Source organism: Fusarium odoratissimum (genome assembly GCF_000260195.1).
Source record: "Fusarium odoratissimum NRRL 54006 unplaced genomic scaffold supercont1.20, whole genome shotgun sequence".
In the NCBI taxonomy this organism is placed as follows: domain Eukaryota; kingdom Fungi; phylum Ascomycota; class Sordariomycetes; order Hypocreales; family Nectriaceae; genus Fusarium; species Fusarium odoratissimum.
In genome coordinates this window covers 538,766-563,770 of record NW_022158705.1, presented here as the reverse complement: position 1 = coordinate 563,770, position 25,005 = coordinate 538,766, and the positions used below count along the sequence as shown (strand labels likewise).

At 49.6% G+C, this 25,005-nt stretch overlaps 9 protein-coding genes across 9 annotated transcripts; 6 read left to right on the top strand and 3 right to left on the bottom strand.

The window, feature by feature from the left end:
- The first annotated feature begins 260 nt into the window (after positions 1 to 260).
- Positions 261 to 3,202, top strand: FOIG_11111 (uncharacterized protein). Its single transcript, XM_031211658.1, has 3 exons — positions 261 to 814; positions 868 to 1,290; positions 1,340 to 3,202. The coding sequence occupies exons 1-3, from the start codon at positions 512 to 514 to the stop codon at positions 3,086 to 3,088; spliced, it is 2,475 nt and encodes an 824-aa protein (XP_031058842.1). The 5' UTR covers positions 261 to 511; the 3' UTR covers positions 3,089 to 3,202.
- Positions 3,203 to 3,631: 429 nt separating this feature from the next.
- Positions 3,632 to 4,492, top strand: FOIG_11110 (uncharacterized protein; the record flags this gene model as incomplete). The annotated part of the gene is made up of 1 exon (XM_031211657.1): positions 3,632 to 4,492. One exon carries the CDS (start codon positions 3,632 to 3,634, stop codon positions 4,490 to 4,492), a length of 861 nt encoding a protein of 286 aa, XP_031058841.1.
- A 3,192-nt stretch (positions 4,493 to 7,684) lies between these two features.
- FOIG_11109 (uncharacterized protein) lies at positions 7,685 to 8,972 on the top strand. The gene has a single exon (XM_031211656.1). It carries the CDS (start codon positions 8,035 to 8,037, stop codon positions 8,407 to 8,409), a length of 375 nt encoding a protein of 124 aa, XP_031058840.1. The 5' UTR covers positions 7,685 to 8,034; the 3' UTR covers positions 8,410 to 8,972.
- A 783-nt stretch (positions 8,973 to 9,755) lies between these two features.
- Positions 9,756 to 13,523, top strand: FOIG_11108 (uncharacterized protein). The gene has a single exon (XM_031211655.1). It carries the CDS (start codon positions 10,029 to 10,031, stop codon positions 13,164 to 13,166), a length of 3,138 nt encoding a protein of 1,045 aa, XP_031058839.1. The 5' UTR covers positions 9,756 to 10,028; the 3' UTR covers positions 13,167 to 13,523.
- Positions 13,373 to 15,288, bottom strand: FOIG_11107 (aldehyde dehydrogenase (NAD+)). Its single transcript, XM_031211654.1, has 2 exons — positions 14,957 to 15,288; positions 13,373 to 14,908 (listed from the first exon to the last, which is right to left on the bottom strand). Exons 1-2 carry the CDS (start codon positions 15,079 to 15,081, stop codon positions 13,528 to 13,530), a joined length of 1,506 nt encoding a protein of 501 aa, XP_031058838.1. The 5' UTR covers positions 15,082 to 15,288; the 3' UTR covers positions 13,373 to 13,527.
- A 141-nt stretch (positions 15,289 to 15,429) lies between these two features.
- Positions 15,430 to 16,793, bottom strand: FOIG_11106 (uncharacterized protein). Its single transcript, XM_031211653.1, has 5 exons — positions 16,677 to 16,793; positions 16,426 to 16,631; positions 16,300 to 16,368; positions 15,782 to 16,251; positions 15,430 to 15,736 (listed from the first exon to the last, which is right to left on the bottom strand). Exons 1-5 carry the CDS (start codon positions 16,691 to 16,693, stop codon positions 15,485 to 15,487), a joined length of 1,014 nt encoding a protein of 337 aa, XP_031058837.1. The 5' UTR covers positions 16,694 to 16,793; the 3' UTR covers positions 15,430 to 15,484.
- Positions 16,794 to 18,323: 1,530 nt separating this feature from the next.
- Positions 18,324 to 20,079, top strand: FOIG_11105 (uncharacterized protein; the record flags this gene model as incomplete). The annotated part of the gene is made up of 3 exons (XM_031211652.1): positions 18,324 to 18,838; positions 19,109 to 19,646; positions 19,957 to 20,079. The coding sequence occupies 3 exons, from the start codon at positions 18,324 to 18,326 to the stop codon at positions 20,077 to 20,079; spliced, it is 1,176 nt and encodes a 391-aa protein (XP_031058836.1).
- Positions 20,080 to 20,435: 356 nt separating this feature from the next.
- On the top strand, positions 20,436 to 22,776 carry FOIG_11104 (uncharacterized protein; the record flags this gene model as incomplete). The annotated part of the gene is made up of 3 exons (XM_031211651.1): positions 20,436 to 20,768; positions 20,815 to 21,773; positions 21,823 to 22,776. The coding sequence occupies exons 1-3, from the start codon at positions 20,543 to 20,545 to the stop codon at positions 22,774 to 22,776; spliced, it is 2,139 nt and encodes a 712-aa protein (XP_031058835.1). The 5' UTR covers positions 20,436 to 20,542.
- Positions 22,777 to 22,904: 128 nt separating this feature from the next.
- On the bottom strand, positions 22,905 to 23,875 carry FOIG_11103 (dihydrodipicolinate synthase; the record flags this gene model as incomplete). Its single annotated transcript, XM_031211650.1, has 1 exon — positions 22,905 to 23,875. Exon 1 carries the CDS (start codon positions 23,796 to 23,798, stop codon positions 22,905 to 22,907), a length of 894 nt encoding a protein of 297 aa, XP_031058834.1. The 5' UTR covers positions 23,799 to 23,875.
- Between the last annotated feature and the right edge of the window lie 1,130 nt (positions 23,876 to 25,005).

Here is a 25,005-nt window from a genome sequence, read left to right as displayed (position 1 = left end):
GGCACCTCGGCAGTTTCCTATTTCAACCTCGTGTTGGTCGTTTCAAAGAATGATCAAACCAACGGTTTAAATACGAATGATCGGCACAGCCAGATTCCCGTCCAATAGAATCGTTGGAAATCGTCATGATACGAGACGACACCCCGGCATTTGCACAAGAATGACGACGTAGGATGGACACAGCCACAAAGGATTCTGCTACTGTCACATTTCACTGTGAAACCAACTCAATAGTTATGCAAGTGCCTGGTCGTTCAATTCGTCCGGGCAATTTTCACCGTGGGCGCCAAGATGTTTTTGGCATGCCAAGCTCGCTTGGCTTTTTTGGGGGGACGGGGAGTCTTTAAGGAGGCTTTTGCTGTTCTTCTTTGACGTTGTTTTTCCTTTGAAATTACTGGTAGACGTTCTTTTGAGGCTAGGTTCGGTTCCTGATTTCAGCTGAGCTTTTTAGGCCCTCAGCTTTGCCTTGCCAGTTGGGTCCCCTCATGCTTCGCAGGTGACACTATTCATTATGGGCATGGCGCCCCTTAACCTTGTTGACCCCGTAGTGGGCTCTGCGACTGCTGCGGTGGTGTTCACGACAGTGTCGCAGTATGTTCCTTCGAGACGACTGGAGCTGTGCTCTGAGATGGTCTGTTGGGCTGTTCTTCCGTTCCTCTTCAGATATACTGCTCTACCGAACGCCCGGGCGTCCTCGCCTTTATTGAGTAATCCGCAGAAACAGCGTCATTCATCGTTGTCACAATGGCTTGTTGCGTTTAGTATCGTGGCGGCTGCTTTTTATAGAGCTGAGAGTAACACTATTGGCTTCTATGTAAGTTGATTATGGGATACTAATCCGGTGAGACCGTACTGACAGCGATGAAGCCTCTTTTGACCCCTCTTCTCCTTACAGTACAGACGTACTTTCAGCCGGGGAGCATTTCGTCCGATCCAGTCCCTACCTCGCCTCTCATCAGCACCATCAAGGGGACAACACTGGTAGCTGTCCTTTCAGCGTTCTCACTTTCAAACGGTGATCTCTTCGGCTCCCTAATATCGATCATATTGGTGGCTTCTCTCTTTATTGTCTACAGCATCTTCATCCCGGGCTTCACGGTGAAGGTTTTGTCACTATCATCAGTTGACATCGAGACGAATGTCAAGGCCATTGCAGGCCGAACGATGGTCCTCCTTCTCATTGCTGTGGCTTTCCAGACTTTGGTTCTCGGACCTCCAAACAGCAATATCATTCTCGTGCTCTTTACGGGATTAGTCAAAGCCTTGTCTTGGTTCTTTACCATTCAAGCCGTACGTAGTAGACCTGTCAACCAGCTTATACAGACACTAACAAACCAAGGCACGACAAACATCCTGGTGCATAGCTACCACGATAGGAACCTTTGCTATCGCCGGCACCAGAAATCCCTTCTCACAAACCTCTCAACTTCAAGCCTTGTCTCACGTCACAGTCTCAATACTCACCCTTTATCAAACAAGTCAATTCCTCCCCAAACAATCCAAGGGCAAAGTTCTCCTTTGGTCCTGCTTATCGGCATCTATTATCCCCTATCTCTACAACGAATACATAATCCACGACGCAACATCCTCAGCATCCGCCGCATTCACCTCTCAATCTCATCCCATCGAATTACTAGCCCAAGAAGCAAGATCAGTCTTCGAAAGTCGGTTAAAAAGTCAATCTCGAACGTATCTAGCAGCAGTGAAGCAGTACAAACAGCGATACGGTCTTGATCCACCACCTGGTTTCGAAGCATGGTTTGAATACGCCCTGAAGCACAATTCACCTATCATCGATGAGTTTGACACGATTCACAGCGCCATATCGCCATTTCTGAAACTCAGTGGGAACGAGGTTTCTGAAATGATTGGAAAGGTATATAAAACGCCGCAGAGTGAGGTTTGGCTCTGTCAGCTTTCGGGAAAGACTGCGAAGACAAAGTGTCGTCATCCGAGTCGTTCTTACGATCGTCATTACAGCTATATTTTTGATAAGTTGTTGTGGAATCTTCCAGGAGTTCTGCCAGATGTCAAGTTTCTTATCAATCATTTTGACGAGCCAAGGGTTGTTATACGTCCACAGGGAGGCGACGTCGACAAAGCTATCCGGCTGAATGACATGTCGATGCATCCGACTTGGGACTCCGTAACGAAGTCTTGCCCGTCACACAAGACCTATCGGGATGACCAATCTGGCCTCGAGACATTCGGGCTACCTTTTGTCAGGGATCACCTCTCCGAGTCAGATTTGTGCAAACATCCAGAGTACAAAGATATACACGGCGCTTTCATAAGCCCAAAGACGTTTCGTCTCATTGAAGGTTCAGCACCAGTCTTGTCAACGGGTGCATTCTCAACAATGGGCGATATTCTCTTTCCAAGCCCAGCATACGTCGAAGAAGAGTTTCAGTACGACAAGACCCACGATGTTCTGTGGTCAGAGAAGAAGAACAACTTATACTGGACAGGTTCAACTACCGGAGGTTACGCTCTCGACGATCAGTGGAGAAACCACCAACGGCAGAGATTCGTGGCTTTGGCGCAGAACCTTGGGCATCAAGAACACACATACCTGAGGGAGAAAGACGGCCTGATCAGCAGCGTCAAGTCATGGTTCCTAAACGGACGGCTATACGACGTCAGCTTTACAAGAATCTTCCAATGCGACCGCAAATTCTGCCGCAATCAAAGCACATTCTTCAACGTAAAATCATGGGCCGACAAAGACGCAGCATTCCACTCAAAACTCGCCTTCGATCTCGACGGCAACGGAATAAGTGGCCGCTACTACAAGCTCTTGTCTTCTAATACACTTCCCCTGAAGCAAGCTCTTCTTCGAGAATGGCATGATGAGAGGTTGGTGCCATGGGTTCATTACATACCCGTCAGTCAGAGCTTGGAAGAACTACCTGAGCTGGTGAATTACTTGACGTTGAACAAGGCGGGACAAAAGGTGGCGGAGAAGGTTGCGAGACAGGGGAGTGAGTGGATGGGCAAGGCTGTGAGGGATGTGGATATGACGATTTATACTTGGAGATTGTTGTTGGAACTTGCGAGGCTGCAGGATCCGACGAGGAAAGGGACTTGAGGCTGATCTCATCTGCCTCGAGGAGCAAGAAAACTTGTAACATTTAATAACAATTTTAAGAATAAGTAATCCGAAGATATATTGAACTTACCCAAGTTTTTTGTTTGTTTTGGGTAGAGGTCCAAAGTCTTGTTACCTCCTCCTTTCTTCGTCTTTGCTCTTCAACCGTCGCCTGTATCTCCTACTCTGTCATCTGTCGTGGTTACAGATTCTGGTCTGAGATTCAAGGCATCAGTCCGTTGAAATGGTACCTTCCCTGAAAGAAGCATGCCTTCCGCCAGTTTGCGGGAAGTCGCTTTCTTGTGGGGGGAGGCACAGATTCGTTGAACTGCCAGAGAAGCGACAAAAGGAAGGGGTGGACTGTAAGCCATGATACACTGCTTCTTCGACCTCCACGTCTCTCAAGCTTCTCATCTTCTTTCATCACCATCATCAGAATCCATCATCAAAACAGCACGTTTATTCGTCAGCATCAGCCCATCAACTCTGTTCATTTCTACATCCAATATCGTTGCTCGCTCACAAACATTCATACTATCAATCATGTCTCCAGACCCCCCATTTCGCCTTATCGACCTAGAAGGCCCCCACTCCAGCGTGTGTATCGATCCCGACATGCAGCCTTACTGGAATCTGTTGCTCCAGCGTCGCCTCGCGTGGATCCGGCATAACCGCGACACTGCAAACATCGACATACAGAACTTGTTGCCTGGCCCCGACGGACTTCCAACCTGCAACAACCTCTCCTCCGAGCCCGAAGGCTTCCAGCCAATCCCATTCAATAAAGATCGCGCCAGTTTTCTCGACCTCAAATTGCTCTTTCAGCCTGCCAACCGTGTCTGGGCTCAGGAGCACATCGTCGAACACGATACCGTCGAAAGGGTCACGAGGATCCTAGAAGAGAGATCAACGGCAACTCATCTCGTCTGGGATCAGGTCCTCGATTGGCTCATGAACTTGGATGTGACCAGGGACATCAAGTCTCTTGATCTGATGGAACGGATTATGGACGCGACAAGGGTGTACACGAGGGACTCTAACCAACTCACGTACCTGGCCAAACAGCCACACTGTATTTTGGAGTACAAAAAGTTCTGTCGCACGTCGTGTGTTCAGACCATGTGCCGCATCATCGGACTCGACGTGGATGATAAATTTACCTGGTTAGGCCAGCCGTTCAAGCACAAACGACTCGTGTGTCGTGAAGACCATATTCGCAACATCATTCAGCCCGCGCATCAAGCTCTTTCTGGAAAGATGGATAATCAGGTCGAAGACATAACCGCCTATGTTGCTGAGCGTGTGGGGGATCTACTAGAAGCGGAGGACAATCTGGCACTGCTTAGACGACTTGACCACGAGTTGGTCGTCATGATGCATCAGGTCCGCAAGATGCAAGTATGAACTTACATCCATGAGATAGGTCAAGAAGCATCCATGGGATATGATTTGATAGTGACTAGGCTCAGGGGTAGATTAGGCGTAGTTGGGCTCGAAAGACATGACTACGATTACAATCAACAACAGAGATATGAATTGCTGAACCCAAATACGGAATCCATTGCTGGTTGTGTAGGGTAACACGATGCTCAAGATGCTCACCATGGCCATATCAGTAATCAACAATTAACCAAGCCAACCTAGGCACCCACGGACACATCCATAGGCGAAACTTGTGACTTCTTATTTAAATGACAAACCGACTTGTCCAAACTTGGTATAAGTCAGTAGACGTGTAGATTGGTCTTTTTGGAACCTGCTCTCCTGCTGTACTACCCCAGGCCACCATTTAATGAACTGAACAAGCCTAGCCACACCGTCAAACTAGAGATCACCACTTTAGCCAACATCAAAGCTCTGTCACTCAGGGGTTTATCCGCTGTCAACGGTAGAACCGGTGGGTGGTTAGCACGCGCCGGACAAGAAGACTAGCAGGATTGGCATCTTTTTGACGTGATACCCTTTCCTTTTCGCGTCGATCACGGACACGATGCTTTGACCAATCTGACAAAATACCGATCTGGTGGCCAAGGCTTTTTCCGCATTCCTTGACATTTAATTGTATATCGGCCAACTTCGTCATTTGATGTGCTAGACTGGCCACTAAAAATGTCACTCTTGAAGAAAAACTTGCGTCTAGGCACCCGCGATTCATCGGTAGTGGCGGAGTCTGGGCTTTTTTTTTTTTTTTTTTTTTTTTTTTTGTTGGTCAATAGCGCGGGGTCTGGAACTTGAGTTAAAAGTGGATTTTGTTGGAAAGGATGATAAATTGGGTGATCGTGTTAATTCTACGAGATTGTGTTTGCGAAAGGTGGGTAGTGAGATCGGGCGATGTGAGAAGTGATAGGGCTGATGTATGTACCTTGCATAAAGCTGTGAGTTAAGTGCTGATGATGTTTGTTGCGTAAGTGGCATAAATGAGGAAGCAAACATTTGCGCGATCATGAACTTAGCTGTACGAATACTTCACATGTCAATTATCTAGCTGGTCTTTATTATTGCCTTCGAACAAATGAGCAAGTTTACCCCGTGATTGAAGCACGTGTATCGCTCCGACAAATATAAACAATGGTAATGGCAATTTCCAACTTCCTGTTCGGAGCAAGAACTGAGATTCACTTTTACCTAGCGTCAGTGGAAGATTCCGATTTCGTAGACCCAATCAACGTCGCTCGATCTTCAGGTACGCGATGACCCCTTTGCCTAGCTTCGTCTTCTTTCCCCCGTTTCTGCCTAGTCCACACCACCAACACTTGAACGTGCTGTACGTGTGCTCATTCTCGTGTTGTTAATCTTCCAGGCGCCTTGCCGTGCAGGCTTACCCTAGATCCCGTGTGGACAAATGAGGCGGAAGGATCCATTTGTGAAACCACGACCTCCCAGTAACAGTCCTGAAGAAAAATGAGATTTTCATTTGAGTGTTTTAAATTGAGATCTTGCTGTCGCATCATGATATCGTAATTGATTGAACGTTTCACGCCTAATTGTGGATAAAGAAAATATCATGACCCAAACACTCGGGTGCCAGTGACAGTGACTGACAACCAGCGGAATTGCTCCGAAGTACAGTAGCGCCGTCCGAAAGGATGCGGTAATTTGCTTCTCCATATCACTCAAGCCAATTGCGTGGGTCCGATCTGTTGCGCGCGTCTCTTTTATTCCCCAATTAATTGCCACTGCCAGACCCAATCTCCTGGGTTCGGACTGATTTTGGCATTTTCCCGAGTCCTCCTCTCTCTTGTGGTGTCCCGGTCTGTTGGGACTAGACGGGGTCTGTGGCTGGCTGGTAGTGTAGTGTAGTGTAGTGGATTGAGCTTAGGGGATTTAGTTAGTGCAGACTACTGGGTGGGAGAAAGTGCACGCGGGGACAAAATCAACGGCTCGAGAGAGGGCCAGATCTAAGAAGAATCGTGGTGGCGTCATGTCCGAGCACTGCTTCTGGCACTGACCAGGCGGGAGGGGATTGTCGGCGAGTGTGCCGTGCCACTGTTGGTGTCAATTGCTGTCAAGAGTGTTGGGTTTGTGTGTTGGTGAGGAAGAAGACATCTAGATGATTCTGATTGCAGCGCTAATTACAATAGAGTTCATCGACAATACCCTCTGTTCAATAACGACGCAAGCCACTTTTGCTTCCCTAGTGTAAATTACCCAGCCGTGAAGTGAAAGCCACCTCTTCGCGTTTCCAGTGCGGGCAGATTGACAGCCCCCTGTAAACGCCACGAAAACACCTGGAGATACGGGAGGCTCTACGCGGCCGATGCGATGCGCACTGATACTAAGCCAGTTAGTGGTGGCTAAATAAACACGAATGGACAGATAAGGTGTGCGCATGCACATAGGGACAAAAGAGCACAGTCTAGACAGTTTGTTTCATTGGTAAGTGTGTGCGAGATTGCCTTTCCGTCCCGTGCCGTCGTCCATCGGACTTTGTAATCGTCCAATGTTACATCAGCTTTGTCTTCGTGTGAGACGTCAGATTTGCAGAAATACGGGATGTGACATGTTCATTGTTTCCCTTGCTTCCTGCGGAGTACGGTATCTGCTTAAACGGGGTTTGGTATTATCGGATTGGATGGTTTTTCTTGCGGGCGCGATTGAGTCTGGCGTCATTCCAGCTGTGAGGGCGATACTTTTTTATTTTATTTTTACGAGGCATGCAAGTCTCGGGCTTAAAACGTGACGGCTGGTTCAATTGAGAGAAGAAAAAGCAAAAGAGTCTCAGTTACGCATGCGCAACGGTTGCATAATGGTACGATATATCGTCACTTTGTCTTTTGTAAAGCTCCCTTACATTGAATCCTTCGAGATACTTGCAGTGAGGTTGGCAGTGGAGGTTTAAGCAGGGAGATAGATGATCACGAAATACTACAGATCAGATTTGGAATGAGAGATAACATGTGCCGGTTTATTAACTATTGATCCTCCCAACTTAACTTAACTTAAAATGCACCAGGAACCTGGAATGCGGCACAGCCGCGCGTAAAGCTTATCATTCCTCGAGTGCCGTTTGCGAAAAATGGAGAGGAAGGCATCAGAGCGCCCAAGGTATTTAAACAGAGTCGTGAGCCCAAAACCCACTTGGCCTCAACGCCTCCAAAGTAAAAAAGTGGTGCGGAGAACGGGAACGGGTCCCGGTTCTTTGGGACTCTCACTTTTGGCAGGAAATTGATTCATCGCATTTAATTGACTTGCATATTATGGGGAAATAGCGAGGAAAAAGCAATATACCAATGATGCCATGCATGGATTCATCGTAGGGCTATGGGGTAACAGTCCGTTTACGACAGGTCTCCTCTCAGTGGTTCACGTCAAGGAAAGGAAAAGCAAGCCGCATCACAAGGGATGAAAAAAAGTTCGTCCTTAGATGCGGCCCCTTTCTTTTTAGGGGGAGCTAGACCTTTAGCGATGCCTTGATCCGGACAGAGTTGAGATTTGGGGATCTTGGGATGATGGAGGTAGACAAACTTCGGGGCTTGGTTGTTACGAGTCTAGACTTTGGCTGGAGTAAACCACTCGGGTATGGTTTCCCCTTGCATACGCATACTCCACGTGGCAGTTGTTTATACAGTATATCTGCAGTGTTTATCGCCTGTATCTTGAGCTGGGCTGAGCTCGTGATGGGGGCCCTGTATATATTGGTAGCAGGTATAATAAGCAAGGATGGCTGCTTACTGGCATGCTTACCATGCTACGTAAATTGCCATTCATGCGTGAAGAAGGTGGTATTGACGTGGCTGGAGGTGGCATTCAGGTTTCCAATTGATACCGTCCAGTCAATTCTCTCATTCGGTTATCTCACGATCCATATCTTACAGTGGTAGTAATCGTCCAGTGGAGAGAAGGTCAGGGGTCCGAGACATCAGCGCACTCAAGAAGCAGGGAGATTTTTTCGCATCGTGACTCAAATGCAAGGGAAGAGCCAAGAAACGCATACATAAACGAGGCTTTCCTTTCTTTTTTTTTTTGAATCATTTCCTCTTCCTTCTCTTCTTTCGCGATTAAAGCGATTGTCAAAAATCTCCCTCGAATCCATGTCCCTGTTCCGCGTTTGGCGCCAGGAACGCTCTCTGTATTCCCGTGGTTTGCTCTGCTCTAGCGCCAGAGTCTGTTGCCATGGGCTCACAGAGGGGGATTGTTCAGTGGCTCGCAAACTAAACCCCCCATATTGAGCAGATCTTTCCTGTAAAGCACCCTTGCGTTTAAAATGTTTCAGGCGAAAAAAAAAGAGTCACGACCCAACAGTACTGATGACCAAGAGGAATATCCATTTTCTGCAGGTTCTCATTTTGCACCCATGGAATCTCACAGGGTTCCTTTTCTTAATCCCGACTCGAACTTGTGATCGTGATGACCCCCTTGTGCTTCACGCTACTGTAACCGCGCTGCGCTACTGTCGACACTAACAATAGATCTGGACACAGTGTAGCCTCGGCCAAGAAGGTAGCTGAACAATCACGTTGCACTGTGAGATGTGTGACACGGACCCTGTGAAATTTGCTGACGATTGGGGACAACCCCTCTCCTCTATCCCCTGCACCCCTGCAAAGCTTAATGTGAGCAGGCTTTGCTCCTCGGGTGACGATGTGATTTGTCCCCGGGCTGTGCCACCGTTACCTTCAAAATCTTGTCACTGTCGAGTGTGTCTTCAGTGCTGAGATTTGAGTGTACTCAATTATCGTGGTTGCATGCGCTTCGTCCGAGCGTACATGTCTTTATTGCTTGTGTGGTCCCTGTACAGTAGCTGCTGCACTACTCTTTGCTTTCATGTTTGCGATATCTGATGTATCTTTCTCCCCGTTTCTCCCTGCCGTTATTCCCAGTACTTTTCTATCGGATCGTTATCTTTCCTTGCAGCTCATGCCTTGAATTGGGTATCGTACTTGGCCCAGGCTGGTAATAAACCCGTCCCTGTTTACTTAACGACATAACATCGCGTCGCCCAACTTCCCCTCACCATCACCAGAGACCCAGGGTCTGTGGCACTTGGTCTTACAGTCAAAGCGCCGATCTGCTCTGTAACAGGGGCTCCCCTAGCTTGTCTAGCTCGCCTCGATGGGAGCTGACGGGTGTGGACCCCCCTGTGATCTTGGCTGCATGGGCGTGCGCTACTCGTTCAGGCCGGCAGATCCGTTCCGCCTTAGACGACTTCCGTCAGGGACTAGACCTGGGAGGCCATACCAAAGCACACTGCTCTCCTCCTGGGCATTTGCTTGTATGGGATGTACAGTGCGGTACCTGACGGTAGGAATTCTCGACTGGCATGCACCAGACCTGATCTCTGGGTGTGGAACTGGTTCGAAAGAGAAAAAGCGCCATAAAGGCTGATTGACCTCCCCATTTTTAAAGCTAAAACAGCTTTGTATCTCTTTTCGCCCGCACGCACAAAGGGAACAAGATCCCCCCCCATCTTGGTCTCCCATTCGTTTTTATATACAAAATAATGACCGCCGTGGGAACCGCTCAAGCTGCTGCAGAGAGACACGACAAGGAATACTCTTTCATCGAAGCCCTTGCTCTAGGTCCCCGCGAGTCCTTCTCCCTCGTATCAAAGGAAGCTCTTGGCCTGCCCTCGTCTCCGAGCAGTCCTGTCCTCGCCGTCGCCCCATCAATCACAACTGTTGCTCCATCTATCGCACAGGTCACAACCGTCACACGACCTAGAACTCCTCCTCAGAAGAAGCAAGTCGTTCCTGTGTCTTCACAGGTCCACGTTGCTGCTAGTCCTATCAAGAGCCCTACTGCGCCTGGCACATCGCACTCCTCGCAGAAGAGAGCTCCCAGTGTTACCACTAACACTACCACCGCCGTCGCTACAGTTCCGAGATCGCTTAACAGCAAGAAGAGCAGCGTCATGGCCAACTCGACAAAGGCGCAGAGCGCCTGTCTGGAGCTATGCCACAAGACCACGGCGCTCGGCGACCGCATCTCGGTGCGCATGCTCGAGTATCTCACCATGGTGACCAAGCAGCCCCACGGCCTCGACACGCTCGCCCACGACTTCCTCGACACTTGCGAAATCCTCTTCTCCATTGAAGCTGGTCTCGGCGAGTGCATCCGCAACCAGCAGACGTTCCCCGGCGACGTCATCTCAGAGCTGAGCAAGAAGTTCCGCGTGACGCAGGCGGATTTCCAGCTGCTGGACCAGATGCTGGGCAAGTTCCTCGAGAATGAACGTAAAGGTGCCATGGGCCGTATGCGTCGTGGCTGGGGTCGCATCTTTGGTGATAATGACATCGAGAAGATGATCAGTGCCCTTGGACGCACGCGCGAGAGTCTGCGTATGAGTGCGCTTATGTTTCAGTGGAGTCTGGGTAATGAGAAGATTGAGAATGAGCTTGGTATCGGCTACACTGGCCTCGCTGCCGCTCTCGACCGCATGGATACCCGTGCTGGTATGGCGCCTAGATCGAAGCTCTCTGACCACGGTGGTTCGCAGTACAGACCTTCTTCTGCGTCGCAACATCGTGGCGTGGAGGGACACAGCGCCATGTCGATGGCTTCTCAACCCCCATTACCTCCCCTCCCCTGGACGGAGCGATCGTCGTCTATGCGCGAGGATACCCTCGCTGCCTCACTGCACAACGATGCTCGTTCATTTACCGGTCACCATCACAACACTGCTAGTTCAATCGCCTCCAATGAGCGATATCACTCTGGCACCACCGCTACCTTCGACCGCATGAGCACCTTTGACGAACACCATGAGACACGGTCGCATCACACTGCCGTGTCAGATAGTGAAGTCTCTCTCGAGGAGCTTTCGGGTCTTGATCTCAACGGTGGCACAAAGGTCGTGCGACTCAAGGCCGATCCCTTCAGCATGCCCCGCTGGAACCCGAGAAACACCGTCGGCGCCGACGCAGCCAACCTCAAGTCCGCTCTCCTCACCGCCGTGCGCGGCAGGAACCACAAACTCATCGAACAGCTGCTGGATCGTGGTGTATCTCCCAACACTGGTCCCGAGCATCTCGCCCTTAAGGAAGCTGTTCTCAACAGCGACGCCGAGGCCGTTCGTCTTCTCCTCCTCTTCGGTGCCGATCCCAACGGCACTGATCGCGATGGTGTAACACCGCTCTTTGCCTCCGTGGAGAAGTCTTTCCTCGCTGGTGCCGTTCCTCTCCTCAAGTACGGCGCTGATCCTCGCTTCGCTATGGGTGAGGATAACGAGACTGCCCTTGCTGCTGCTTGTATCGCCAACAAGGTCAACTTTGCTCACCTGCTTCTTATTTATGGCGGTGATCCTAATCAATTGACCGCTACGGGCGAGACGCTCCTCAGCAGCGCTATCAACAAGAAGACGCCCAAGAAGTTCATCGACCTCATCCTCGACTACGGCGCTGATCCCGATCTGAAGAGTCGTGAGGGAAAGACCGCCTTGTTCGAGGCCATTCAGAACTCGCGCGTCGATATCGTCAACAGTCTTCTCGACCACGGCGCAAACCCTAATTTGCCTGGTCCCAAGCACATGCTCTGGCCCGCTACCTACCAGAGCGCCTGTCTCCAAGTTCTCCTGTCCCACGGCGCTGACCCCAAGAAGGCACCCGGTATCATGGAGCTTGCCGTCAGTGTCAACAACATCGAGTCAGTCAAGGTCCTCCTCAACGCAAAGGTCGACCCCAACCAGAAGAAGGACGGCGTCTACACGCCCCTCTGCACATCCATCCGCGACAACCGCCCTGATATCTTCCACCTCCTCCTCGCCAACAAGGCAGACCCCAACGTCCCCGCCAGCGAGTATCCCGCCTTCAAGTGTATCACGCACAACCGTCTTCAATTCCTCCCCCCTCTTGTCGACGCCGGCGTGAACCTCAGCTCTCCCAAGGGCATTGTCGAGACTGCTGTCAGTGTCAACAACATGGAGGCGCTCACATGGCTGCTTGAGAAGGGAATGAACCCCAACGACAAGAACCCCAAGGGTCACTCACCGTTGACGACTGCTATTCGCGAGAACAGGGTCGAGATGGTTGACTTTTTGCTCAGCAACGGTGCTGATCCTAATGTTCGCGGCCAAGACTGGCCCGTGTGCATGGCTGTCCGCAACCCCCCTGTGCTCAAGCGCATCCTCTCCGTGCTCGCTGAGCCCCGCGCCTTCAAGGGCGTCATGGAAATGGCCGTCGTCGCCAACCAGCTCGAGTCCGTTAAGCTCCTCCTCGCAGCCGGCGTGTCAGTCGAGGACAAGAACGGCGGTGTTTTCTCGCCTCTCACGTCCGCCATCCGCGAGGACCGCAAGGACATCGTGTGGTTCCTCATCAACGAGGGCGGCGCCGACATTAACGCCCCCGGCGAGCATCTCCCCGTCGTCAAGGCCCTGCGCCGGTACCGCGGAGACTCTGAGATTCTCGAGTTTCTGCTCGAGCACGGCGCTGATCCTAACAAGGTCTACCGTGGATGGAACGGTGTCATGCAGGCTGTTGAGAACGGCGATGAGCAGATCCTTCGTCTTCTGGGTGAGAAGGCTGGGTTTGATCTCGATGTTAAGGATGAGCTTGATCGAAGTGTCACTGAGATTGCTGCTTCACGAGGCTGGGATGAGGCAGTTCAGATTCTGAAGGAGTACGCCATGGTAAAATCTGCTTAATTTACGGGGTCAGTGTAAGATGATGAATGCTTGGGATTGGGATGGGGTTGGAGTCTGTGAGATTGCTTTATGGGAATTGGACTGGATTGGACTGGATGGTTTGCCTGGTCTTGTGTCCTTTTTATATATATCCTCTTTGTTTACCTTGGGCATTTTCTTTTTTTCTTCGTTTTGTTCATATCCCACTGGTATAGTACTACCGTGTATCTGCTTACATTTTCTTTGTCAATCTATTTGTCGACGATAATACAGATGAGCTTTGAAGCATCATGATCCCAACTGTGAATGTCTCAATTGAGTGCGCGCGACATGTTGCATTGACATGCAATCTTGACCTATCTATTTGTTTAAATGCCATAATTTATAACCTGTTTCCCATGTTGACATGAACAGATTTAATCTGCGTGTACGCCTCCAATCCCGCCTCACCAAGCTCCCTCCCAATTCCACTCTGCTTAACACCACCAAACGGCACACGGGGATCGCAATCCTGGCTACTATTAATCCAGACCATTCCCGCCTCAATCGCAGCAGCAACGCGATGAGCCTTTTCCAAATTCGTCGTGAAAGCAGCAGCGCCAAGTCCATAAGTTGTATCATTCGCCAACTCAATCGCTTCCTCCTCAGTCTTGAACGTCGAAATAACAACAACCGGACCAAAGATTTCTTCGCGGAACACTCTCATAGAAGGCTTGACGTCCGTGAAAACAGTGGGAGAAATGTAAAATCCCTTGTCTGAACCTCCGACCTTGAGGGGATGACCGCCTGCTGCGACTGTGGCGCCCTCTTTTTTGCCAATGTCAATGTACTCTAGGATTCTCTCGTATTGAACTTTGGATACCTGCGGTCCCTGATACGTCTCCTTGTCCCACTGGTTACCAACTTTGCTAACCGTGTTCAGCGTATCAATAAATTCCTTGATGAACTTCTCGTAAATGGTCTCTTGCACAAGAATTCGCGACGTCGCGGTGCAGATCTGTCCTTGGTTCGACATGATGCCGAAATGCGACCACTTAACAGCCTGATCGAGCTCTGCATCGTCAAACACAATCAACGGGGATTTCCCGCCCGTCTCGAGGGTGATGTTTTTGAGCGTTTTTGCTGCGACGCCCATGATGCTAGCTGCCGTGGCTGTTGACCCCGTGAAGGCGATCTTGTCAACCAATGGATGCTGTACCAACGCAGCGCCCGTGTCCTTGCCCAGACCATTGACGATGTTAACAACACCAGGTGGGAAACCGGCTTCTTTGATGAGCTCTCCCAGGACTAGAAGACTTAGGGGCGTCTGTTCCGCTGCCTTGATGACAACTGTATTTCCACATGCAAGCGCAGGCCCAAGTTTCCACGTCGCCATGGACAGAGGATAATTCCACGGGATAATCTGCGCAACAACACCAATCGGCTGACGAATTGTATACGCAAACTTCTTCGGCGTTGTGTTAATCGTCTGACCGAACGTCTTATCAGCCCAGCCGGAGTAATAGCGAATAACGCCTACGGCCTCAACGAGATCATTCTCCAGCGTCTCAATGTACGTCTTGCCGTTATCCCAAGCGTCAATTGTAGCGAAGAGCTCGCGCTTGGACTCAATCAGGTCGGCGAGACGGGCCATGAGTTGGCCTCTGTCTGAGGCGGGGAGATCTCTCCATGATTCATGGCGCAGTGCGGCCTTGGCTGCTTTGACGGCTTTGTCAATGTCTTGAGAATCTGCAGATTGAACTGTTGCGATTTCTTGTTCGGTGCTGGGCGTGTTAGTGGAGGTACATGGAGTGAGGGGGAGGGGAGCTTACGCGGGGTCGATTGATGTGAGGGTTTTGTTGCTTGATGAGGGGACGAATTCGTTGTTGATGAAGAGGCCGGTTGGTTGAGACCATTTCACTCCGTTGGGAGCAGTGAGTTCAATTGAGGCAGCCATTTTGGTCTGGAGTGATGAGATGAGCTGGTTGGTGTAGATGAACCTTGATGCCCTGGACGAGTTTGGGAGAGGGCCTCTTGTACTTGAATCCTTGATGTATCTAGTATGGCAACTGACTCTCAATTCAATCTGATATACAGTAGACTGATGAGAATGGCGATTGTTTCCGTTGTCTTGATCGCGCAGACCTTCTCTTTTTAAACCCCGCGCAATCATCCCCACTACCAAGATAGGGAAGTGAAGCCTACAACGACAGCGCTACCTTACACTACCCCGCATCTCCATCGACCTACTCACACTGGGCAAAGAATTACATCCAACCGACACTTCATATCATATGACTCAAGATAACAAAGAATATTCTTATTGTCTATCAATTATCTCGTTATAGACTAGCTTATGTTTACTTTCGACTCTCTGCCTCTTCAGCCACAGCCCGAGGAATCTCTTCATCAAGCCCTGTCTCACTTGGTTTCCAGCCCAAAACTTCAGTGGCGCGACGGGGCTTGCTTCGGGCATTGCTGCCGAAGAAGACTGAACCAGCGGGGAGTGCAGTGTCGACTTCTGGTTTATACAGTTCTTCGACTTCAAGAGTATCGATGAGTCCTTGGTCCTTTGCTGCTTTGGCGACTCTATCTGAAATATCGGCCCATGTCTAGATTGTTAGCTTTGTGAGGCTCGTAGAGCGACTTGAACTTACCAGCTCGCCGACACCGGGAAGATAAATCCCCTTCTCACCCCAGACATTCTCATCCTCACTTCCCTTTGCGCCCTTCTCGGCTAAAATGGTGAATAATCTTGCGAGGTCAGCGACGTGAACATTTGTCCAGGCTGCTAAACCGCGACCCGCTCTGACGGCATGGCCTCGCTCGATCGCGACTTTTGAGAGTGCGGGGATTTGAACGCTGCGCTGCTTAACTGGACCTTGACCCTTTCCGTAAATAATGGGAGGGAGGACGAGGGCTGTTTTGATAGACGGCGTTTCTTTGGCGATTTTAAGAATGTAGTTGTCTACCACGCGAGAGTCGTGGCTGCGGATGAGGTCCAGAAGGGAAGAGACCCCATCGAGATCATCCCAGACTTCGCTGGAGGGTTCACCAGGCTTGAAGGACGGTGAAGATAAGTCCTTGACAGGCAACAAACTCGCACCAGAAATTTGAATCAAATAACCTATCCATCGTCAATTCGGTCCTTCTCATTCAAAGTATCATGTCTCACCATTTCCTCTCTTTGTCAATCCCCGATGAATCGCCTGCAACGATCCAATATGCTTATTCGACGCAACATCTAAGTTACCCTCGTCAGCAACACCACACCACCAAAGTTTCATGAAACATCACTGACTCAGTACCACAGAAGCTTGTGAAGCCTCCTGTTCCACGAGCGCACTTTCATCTAGGTCGCCCACCACAGTGCGCACTTTCGGATACGCCTGCGAAATGGTCTCAGCCGCGTTGGCGTCGCGCACGAGCGTGGCGATGGTGTACTCGGGATGAGCTTGTGTGAGCTCGTGGAGGAGCTGACCGCCTACGTAGCCCGATGCGCCGGTGCTGCAGTTGTTAGTAAGCAAAGGGAGAAGGGGTTTGGGGTCTTACAGAAAGATTGAGGTCATTGTTTGTGTGTTTACGTGGTGCTGGGAGTGCTGTGCTGGATGGAGGTGCTGCAGCTATGGAGATGGGGTTTTATGGGTGTATGTTGTGTCACGAATATTATTAAGCTACGCACCGCTGGAATTACGACACTGCGGCGATAATGGCGCATGAATTACTTGTTTTTATTTGCATGCGCATGCATTTATCAGCCACTCGAATAATGAATGATGTTATAAATGAGGTCAAATGCAGTCGTCGCGGAGACTTGCCTTTTTAGTGCCTCCTAGAGGATCCATCGCCTCTAGATGAGGAATGCTACATTGCAAAGTGGAGACAAGCCCGTCGCTGGCCGTATCACCAACTACCACCGAAAGAAACAAAAGGAATGGGACCAGAATCTCGAAAAGGCTTCTTGGCTTTATGCTATAAATGTTGATACGTGTATTCGAACGCACGACCTGCAAAAACGAAGAGTGGCGCAGGGAAGAGAGTTTTAGGATTTTAGGTGCGGACTTATAGAAGGTTTATGGGTTCATAGGTAGATACCACTGCACCACTCTTCGTCCAAGGTATATAGAGTTATTTTGGAATATGAGAGTAGGGTACAGAGCGAGGAAGATGGAATATAAAGGGTAATCCTACAAAGCATCAACTACTAGCTGCGCCTTTAGAACGGAGCTGGCAAAGAATGGTTAGCTGTTGCTGTGTTTACTAATTTCGCTATAAGCCAAAAGAATGTAATCGGAGATTTGAATCAAAGGCCTTATCAATTTGGGCCATCAGCGGGTCACAAGTTCCGGCTGAATTATGAATCTGTATATTCGAGCCTGCAATCTATGAAAATAATTCTTCATCACGTTTGCTACCTTCTTCATAAATGGGACAAGGCCTCACTTAGACCTTCCCTAATGAAATACGTAATTGCATTTCTTTCCACGATATACCGGCACTTTACCAAGAGAAGGTCACGACAAGAAGCATCCCACTATAGGATCCTGTAGACGGGAGAGGTCGGGTGCTGGATTGAGAGAGCCCAGGGTATTGGCGATCCAGATGAGCTCGACTCACTTCCACAAAATCCCACCTGCTATAGCGCGTCCCCCGCCCATTACGCAGGAACTGCCTCTATTCACATCGGTGATGATTTGCATTGTGGCGGTTCTGGATCACTTTGCGAGCCGCAGTGTCGTTCAATCATTGTTATACAAGATTTTAAGTGCCTTGCTTGACCTTACGGAAAGGGGTTTGGAGATTCTTCGCTCGCAGTACATCTCTCGTCTGAATGCTTGAAGATCAACTGCATGCATTCGAGGGTTGAGTGATGCTGTTGAGAAATACAGAGAGGATATGTTTGGTCAGGGGCACATACTCCCGGGTTACATGCCGGCGAGTGACACGCCGCATATAGAAGCGTTCGTTCTATGGTTGTTGAGGTCCAACACTGACAGCTTTGAGACTGTATCTTCCGATGTTGCTGGCGTGGCAACTTGCCTTTGCAGCCTTGGGATTGATGTCTTGAGTGTTGAAGGAGGCATGTTTGCATCTAATCCAAGGGGCTCTTGTCACGTTATATACTCCAGAGAGCCCTTCCTCCACGATTGCGCAACTCGGGCCCGGATTAGTGCTGCAATACTCAAACGTAATGCGACAATGACTGTCTCGCTAAAACACCCACCAGAAAGCATCAGTATCTTTCCGATTACAGCAGAGGCTCAAAACTTCTGTCGAATGGCATGGAAGGAAGGAATCAAAGCGGCTGCTGCGGTTGCAATTGGACTTCGAAAGTATTCTGATAGGTCTGACGAGTTTCTTGTTGTGAACGTTGAGGAACCACTTGCCCAGTTTACCGACATTCAATATTCAATCTTCGATCAAGGCGCAGAGGTCGAGTGTACATCAACGGGAATAATGAGTCTCGCGGAGAGCCTCGGTTTGGTGCTTAATCAAGAGTTGATCGAGGGGCCGCAGAACTCTCTACATCGAATGCCAGAGGACATCCTTTCCTGGTTCATCGCTACAACTAAGGGTGATACAAGGGCAATGTCCGATGGTTTCGGCATCATGGACCCAAATATGACTGACGAGTCCAAGGTGGATGGATTCTGCATACTCCAATCACTCTTTATGGGCTATTATTACGATATTTTTGGGAGGCTAGTGGACACGTCAACACTGGTCTCACAAACCGTGGAGGGTTGCTGGGGCTTTAGATCAGAGAGTTTTCTCCATTACATGGAGGCCGCGAAGAATGAATTGCCACCCTCAAACAGAACTTAGCATCACTCAACCATGTTGAGACAGCAAATTCTGCCTCTTCTCGCACGGCTCTTTCTTGGCAGCGATGCATACCACAGCTTTGCCGATGACCCAAGAACTGGAGCGACTCGCCGAAGCTATATGGGCATAATTGGCTAGCGGACACTAATGATCAACAGCCTGCTGGGGAAGTGTTCGTCTCCAAGTGAGATAGGAGGCTTCACGATCATCGATGTTGATGTTGGAGGCATACCACGCGACAGCCAGGGACTTATATGCCCGGGCGTACGAACCGAGTTTTTGGAATCTGATATCATGGGTCCGGAAAGAATGAGGAAGACTATCAAGCACAATCTCTGCGAAAAGTCGACCGATGAAGATGTTACCTTTAATATCAAGCCCGACTGGGATGGAAACCCAGATACTACCTTGATATGTGCCAGATACAAGGGAAGACGAGTCACTGCAATATCCCCATTAATCTCGGATAGGTATTTCTGCCTCAGCTACGTTCCCCCACGCCCGCGCGACATGACGCAGACCTCAATAGAGAGATCTCGATTGGAGATGGCAGTCGAGATGACCATATCCGACCTGATACGAGAAGATAGCAAGCTCCTCGGCTCTGGCGACGTCGAGATCCCGATCCTTTTCCAGGCTCTCGATCGACCATGTTTACGATACTGCGCTGCGTCCATCTACAAGGATAGCCCGGTGGTTTGTTTTGTGGCCACAAATAGAGTGAAAGACACTCTTCAAAGCGCCCTTGCGTGGCAAAATCAGCCTGTACGCAGAGGCTTTGGGCTCAAACGAAACTTTGCAATAATTGGAGGGATGTTGGAGAACTTGGATATGGTGTTAGAATTGGAAACTGACTTGGCTATGTATTGTATCAGATCTAAAGTATTTTGAGGCGCTATAGTTGGTGAGGAATAGCTTGGATTACTTGGCCAGAAACTGATAGATCTCACTATTAATACTCTAGTCTTGCGGTCAGTAGTTCTCCCGGTCGCTTTGCTAATATCAGTCTTTGTCTGAGAACTTGGTCTTCGAGTCTGCTCCCCTTTCAGACCGAGCGAATGATTGGTTATACTCTCCAGAGCCCGCTCCCGCAGGACGCATACTCAGTCATACTATGGAGGGAAAGTAACCGTGTAAAGATATTGAGCTGCTGATATAGTAACTACCCAGATCGGTGCCTTGCACTCCAGCGCGTTGACGTAGACACACACAAGAGACATCTGTCCTCCAAAGTATCGCGGTTATCAGAAATGACCAATGATCAGCCAGTCAAACATGAGCGACTGCCCTTGGACTATTTTATCCCACAAAGGCATAAACCCGAGACGACTTTGGGGTTTCCAATTGGCATATCAACTTAATCCAGCGACCTTCACTAGCTCAAGCTAACCTCCAAATGTCCCTCGCCACGGCCACTCCGATAAGCGGCTACCCCACCCCGCGGAAACGTTCCCTTTTCGCCATCTCATCAACAGCACAATAACACAACCTCCCTCCCCCGGGATCAATGTCCCTCGTTAGAAGAAGCAATCAACCCGCGTCTCATTTCATCTCATCTCATCTTGTGTTGCTTCTCCACTTTCCTATCTAAGATGCCCAAAAAAGTCGAACGAACACGTACCTTCACAGGCTGTCGAACCTGTCGTTCGCGCCACGCAAAATGCGACGAGGCTCAGCCCGAATGTGGGACCTGTAAACGACTGGGGCTTGTCTGTGGAGGCTACGGAGCACGGCTGTTTTGGATTAGGGATGATGCTGTCAGGCCGGAGTTGCAGCAGAGCCATCGGGGCTCGGAGTATCGGTATCCACTATTCTCCGGTAAGTGCTCCGGTCCGTCTGGAGAACTGATGACTGATGAACGTAGAGAGTGAGAGACGTTTGATGAGTGATGAGTTGAAGGGGAGTTTGGGGAAGAGGACGGCGTTGGCGTTGTTGGCGGATATTGATTCTGCGTGTGAGAAGAGTGATGTTGGAGATGCGTTGATGAAAGGTCCTTTTGGAGTCTTCCAGTCTGTTGAGGAGAAGGAGTTGACGTTGGATATGATTGAGTGTTCTCCAGATACTAACACTGATAACACATCGACGAGCATGTATGCCGAGACTGATGGTTTCATTGAGGAGATTCAACGAACAGACTGGCCAGATCAACTGCCTGATGATGACCTGGATATCTTTACACATTCGTTGGATCCGAGCTTCAACATCAACTCTGAAGAGATGACAGCGGGTGATCAGATGCATATGCATGATCCTATGACAAACTTCTTTGTCGATGATCCAATAGGAGCTGAAGGACTGGCACTCTTCAGCCCAGGCTTCATATCTCAAGTCATGGGCAACGACACTACTGCACAAGAAGAGAATATCGACCCTGGACTTCAAGCTTCAATGAGCGAAGTCGTTCCATACCCAAGAAACATCACAAGCCACTCCGGCCTTCCAGAAGAAGCAGAGCCATTACTCCGCCACTACAGACAACACATCGCCGGCCAACGCTCAACCATGCAAGCAAAACGGAAGTCTCCCTGGGAGATCATCTTTCTTCCTTGTGCACTTGAGACTTTTGCTGAGCTATCGCTCTGGAATGAAGCTTCTCATACCCGCTCTTCGATCTTTTATACTCTGCTTGCTCATAGTGCACTGCAACTTCACATGTCCAAGGCACCGAATTCTTTATCGGCGGATTGGAAAGAAATTGGATTGAAGAATCATGAACGAGCGCAGAATCATCTTCGGCAGGCGCTGCAGCATGAGATGTTTGGGCCGAGACAAGCGAGTTACAAGGAGCTTCTGATGGCTATCCTCGCTATGGCCATGACCTCGGTAAGTCTCCCTATTCCCATTCATTTGATCAACAACTTACCAATGTCAGTTACACAACGGAGCGCGCGCATTCCGTATCTTCCTCCTCGACGCAGAACGCCTCATCCGTCTGCGCGGTCTAGCAAACCAAGCCCAAAATCCCTTCAAATCTCGTCTCCTGCACCATATGTACACTCATCTTCGTGTGATCGCAGAGAGCATATCCCTCTGGAGTGAGCCTCTTCCCGAAAGCTCTTCAGAGATCCAAGGCCGTGAGCAATTCCGAACATTCCGTATCACAGAAGAGGGTTTGAACATAGGTCTTGATCCCGCTCAAGAAAAGACCGATGAGCTTGGATACAATGACATCCATCTTGAAGTCCAAGGACGCTGGACTCAAACACTTTATCCGGTTATTTACGGCATTCCTGAGTCTCTTATGACACTGCTGTCGCAGACTGTGTCTTTATCTAATGAGAAGAATCGTCTGGAAACTGTCGCGCGCTGCAACCCCTCTATATCAGAAGCCCTCTCCAAACACACCAAAACCCTCGAAAACCGAATCTGGGCATGGCCCTCGACCCTCGATCCCACTGAACCCGTCAAAATGCCCACAGGGGACGAAGACCTCGTCCGCCATCCTCAAGTCCGCTCCATGACACTCGCAATCCACCAAGCTCTGGTGATCTACTTCTACCGAAGAGTGTACGACATGAACGCCATGATCTTGCAAGACCTGGTGCGAAAGACATTGGAGTATCTTGAACCGTGTTTAAGTGAGTTGATCGATGACCAGGATTTTGCTACGAGCTTGGCGTGGCCTGCTTTTGTGGCGGCTTGTGAAGCTGTGAGCCCGGATTTGCAGGAACGAGCGCTGAAGTGTTTGGGGGTTACGGATGATAAGGGGGTTTATTTTACGAATAGGCCGGCGGGGGTTGTTGTGCCGCTGATTTGGGAGAGGAGAAAGCAGTCTGGGGATTGGACCACTAGTTGGCAGAGTCTTGTGCAGGAAAGTCTAGCATAGATATGACATTTACCGCTCGATTCTGTTCTCACACTCACAGTGGCATGTCTTCTTGAGCTCTCATAAAGTCATTTTGTCTATTTTACTATTTTAAATCATTAAACTCCATAATGCAAGGTCAGATGCGTTTAAGCCAGCTTGACACCAGCATCCTTCAGAAGCTGCGCAAGCTCAGCCCTCTCATCATCCTCCAAAAGAGCAAACGGCTTTCGCAGACCTCCCGTCTTCCAACCCTGCAACTCCATGCCAGTCTTGATACCAGCACCATAATGATGCGCCTCCAAAAACTTGCACACAGGGAAGATCTTGGACCAAAGCTCACGTCCCTTCTTCAGATCGCCATCAACAGCGATAGCGTTCCAAAGCTGCACTGAAAGCTCAGGAAGGACATTGGTGGTTCCCCAGACTGATCCCTTGGCACCGGCGCAGAGACCGTAGAAAGTCAATGTGTCCCAGCCGTTGAGGGCGGTGATGTCGTTGTGATGGTGGAAGAGAAGATCTGTAAGAGCGGGGGCATTTCCAGAAGTATCCTTAAGATACTTGACGCCAACATCTGAAAGACCAGCGATCTCCGCAGGTGACAAGCTTACACCGCTCGCACTGGGAATGTTGTAGTACATAATCGGCAATCCGCTCTCCTTGTAAATCTCACCAAACATCTCCCTCAACTGCTTCAAGTTTGGCGCATCATAGAACGGCGGCACAATCATAGTAGCAGCGGCTCCAACATCAGCAGCGTGCTTAGCGAGCTCTACAACACCGGAGGTAGTCAGGTCGCCGATGCCAGCGACGACGGGGACACGACCAGCAGCTGACTTGACGCATTGGTCGAGAACATCTTTGCGCTCTTGCAGGGTGAGAGCTGTGAATTCACCGGTGCTGCCGCCGGGGACTAGGCCGTGCACGCCGGCGGAGATTTGACGCTGGATGTGGGCGTCGAGGGCGGGGAGATCGACTGTGCCGTCGGGTTTGAAGGGGGTTATGAGGGCGACTAGGATGCCTGTGAGTTCTTGGGGGGCCATTGTGATGTGTTTGACAAAGTGACACTTGGATGAGTGAGTGAGTGATATGAGATGAATGTTTTAATGATAAACTCTTGATTATTCTGGTCTATTATATGCTTCTTCTTTTTATCATTCCTTTACCAATTGGTATACCCCGCGTTGTTCTCTATCAGTCTCGTGAAGATGGTCTCGTCAAAATAGGTAAGTCTCCACGACGTGGGCGGAGATGCTTGCCAACCGCGTTTTGGTGGGGTATCAGCTGCCACACAACGCCCAATTTGTTAGACCAAAGTCAAAAGAGGCAGAGAAATGAAAGAAAAGCACCATATTAGTAAGATTTCTGGCCTTCCTGTTTGGGAGATTTTAGCTGGGTCAAAGCACACGGGATCATCGCAATCGAATCTCCGGCTTACGGCCTGTGCGAAGGCAGCTTGCACAGTGACTTAGGTGTTTTTAAGCACCACCAAAAGGAGTCATATAATTAGCCGTATAATAATAAACCAAACTCTGGAGATTTTCGGCGTGTAGATAAATGGGTGCGTCTGTTACCAGGCCCACTTCATTCTTTGGTGCGAGCTTCTTGACTATTTAGCAGCAGCTGTAACAGTGGAGGAAATGGTACAGGACATCGATATCGAAGGTCCAGCATTTCTTATCTTCATATCTGATAGGAAAGGACCCCGGGTTGCCGGAGTGCAGAGTTCGATGCGATTGGCCTCGGAGGCGGTGTCTTCTCATGCCACCATCGAGTACTAAAATCAGATCAGAAAGGGACAAACCAGTATCCGGTGTTTCCAGCTTGTTGTTCGTTTTGTAGAAAACTCGAGCTACTTGACTCATTGCTGACCATAAGTTTAAAATCTAGGCTACTAACACAGATGACGAGGACACGATATTCCTTTCCATAATAAGGCGAAGCGATAGCTGTTTGACTCCTTAGTGAATTTAGACGAGAAGGGCACTGGCAGCGTGTTAGTCTCGGTGAGAAATTGGAATTCTCTGCATACTTACGGCCATAGCATCACATAGCGATGGACGCGGAACTTAGCTTAAGCGTGTTTCTACCTTTTAAGGGTGGCCAAACATTTTTGGAATGAACCTCGAAGTTTACTATATAATGGAAGCAAATCCGCTTTAGCCTTTTCAACCAGACTATACATAGTCATCAGAGCTTCAGCCCAGTGCTCGAACTGGTTTTGGAGACACTTGATATCGGCTTCTGCGC

Bases quoted from the DNA above. Each gene is read 5' to 3' on its own strand.
- FOIG_11108 (XM_031211655.1), top strand. From the start codon at position 10,029: ATGACCGCCGTGGGAACCGCTCAAGCTGCTGCAGAGAGACACGACAAG.
- FOIG_11111 (XM_031211658.1), top strand. From the start codon at position 512: ATGGGCATGGCGCCCCTTAACCTTGTTGACCCCGTAGTGGGCTCTGCG. The intron at 815-867 runs GTAAGTTGATTA...ACAGCGATGAAG, and splicing joins GTAACACTATTGGCTTCTAT to CCTCTTTTGACCCCTCTTCT. The intron at 1,291-1,339 runs GTACGTAGTAGA...TAACAAACCAAG, and splicing joins GGTTCTTTACCATTCAAGCC to GCACGACAAACATCCTGGTG.
- FOIG_11109 (XM_031211656.1), top strand. From the start codon at position 8,035: ATGATGGAGGTAGACAAACTTCGGGGCTTGGTTGTTACGAGTCTAGAC.
- FOIG_11107 (XM_031211654.1), bottom strand. From the start codon at position 15,081: ATGGCTGCCTCAATTGAACTCACTGCTCCCAACGGAGTGAAATGGTCT. The intron at 14,909-14,956 runs GTAAGCTCCCCT...TAACACGCCCAG, and splicing joins CTCACATCAATCGACCCCGC to CACCGAACAAGAAATCGCAA.
- FOIG_11106 (XM_031211653.1), bottom strand. The intron at 16,369-16,425 runs GTCAGTGATGTT...AGGGTAACTTAG, and splicing joins ACAAGCTTCTGTGGTACTGA to ATGTTGCGTCGAATAAGCAT. The intron at 15,737-15,781 runs GTAAGTTCAAGT...CTAACAATCTAG, and splicing joins TTCCCGGTGTCGGCGAGCTG to ACATGGGCCGATATTTCAGA.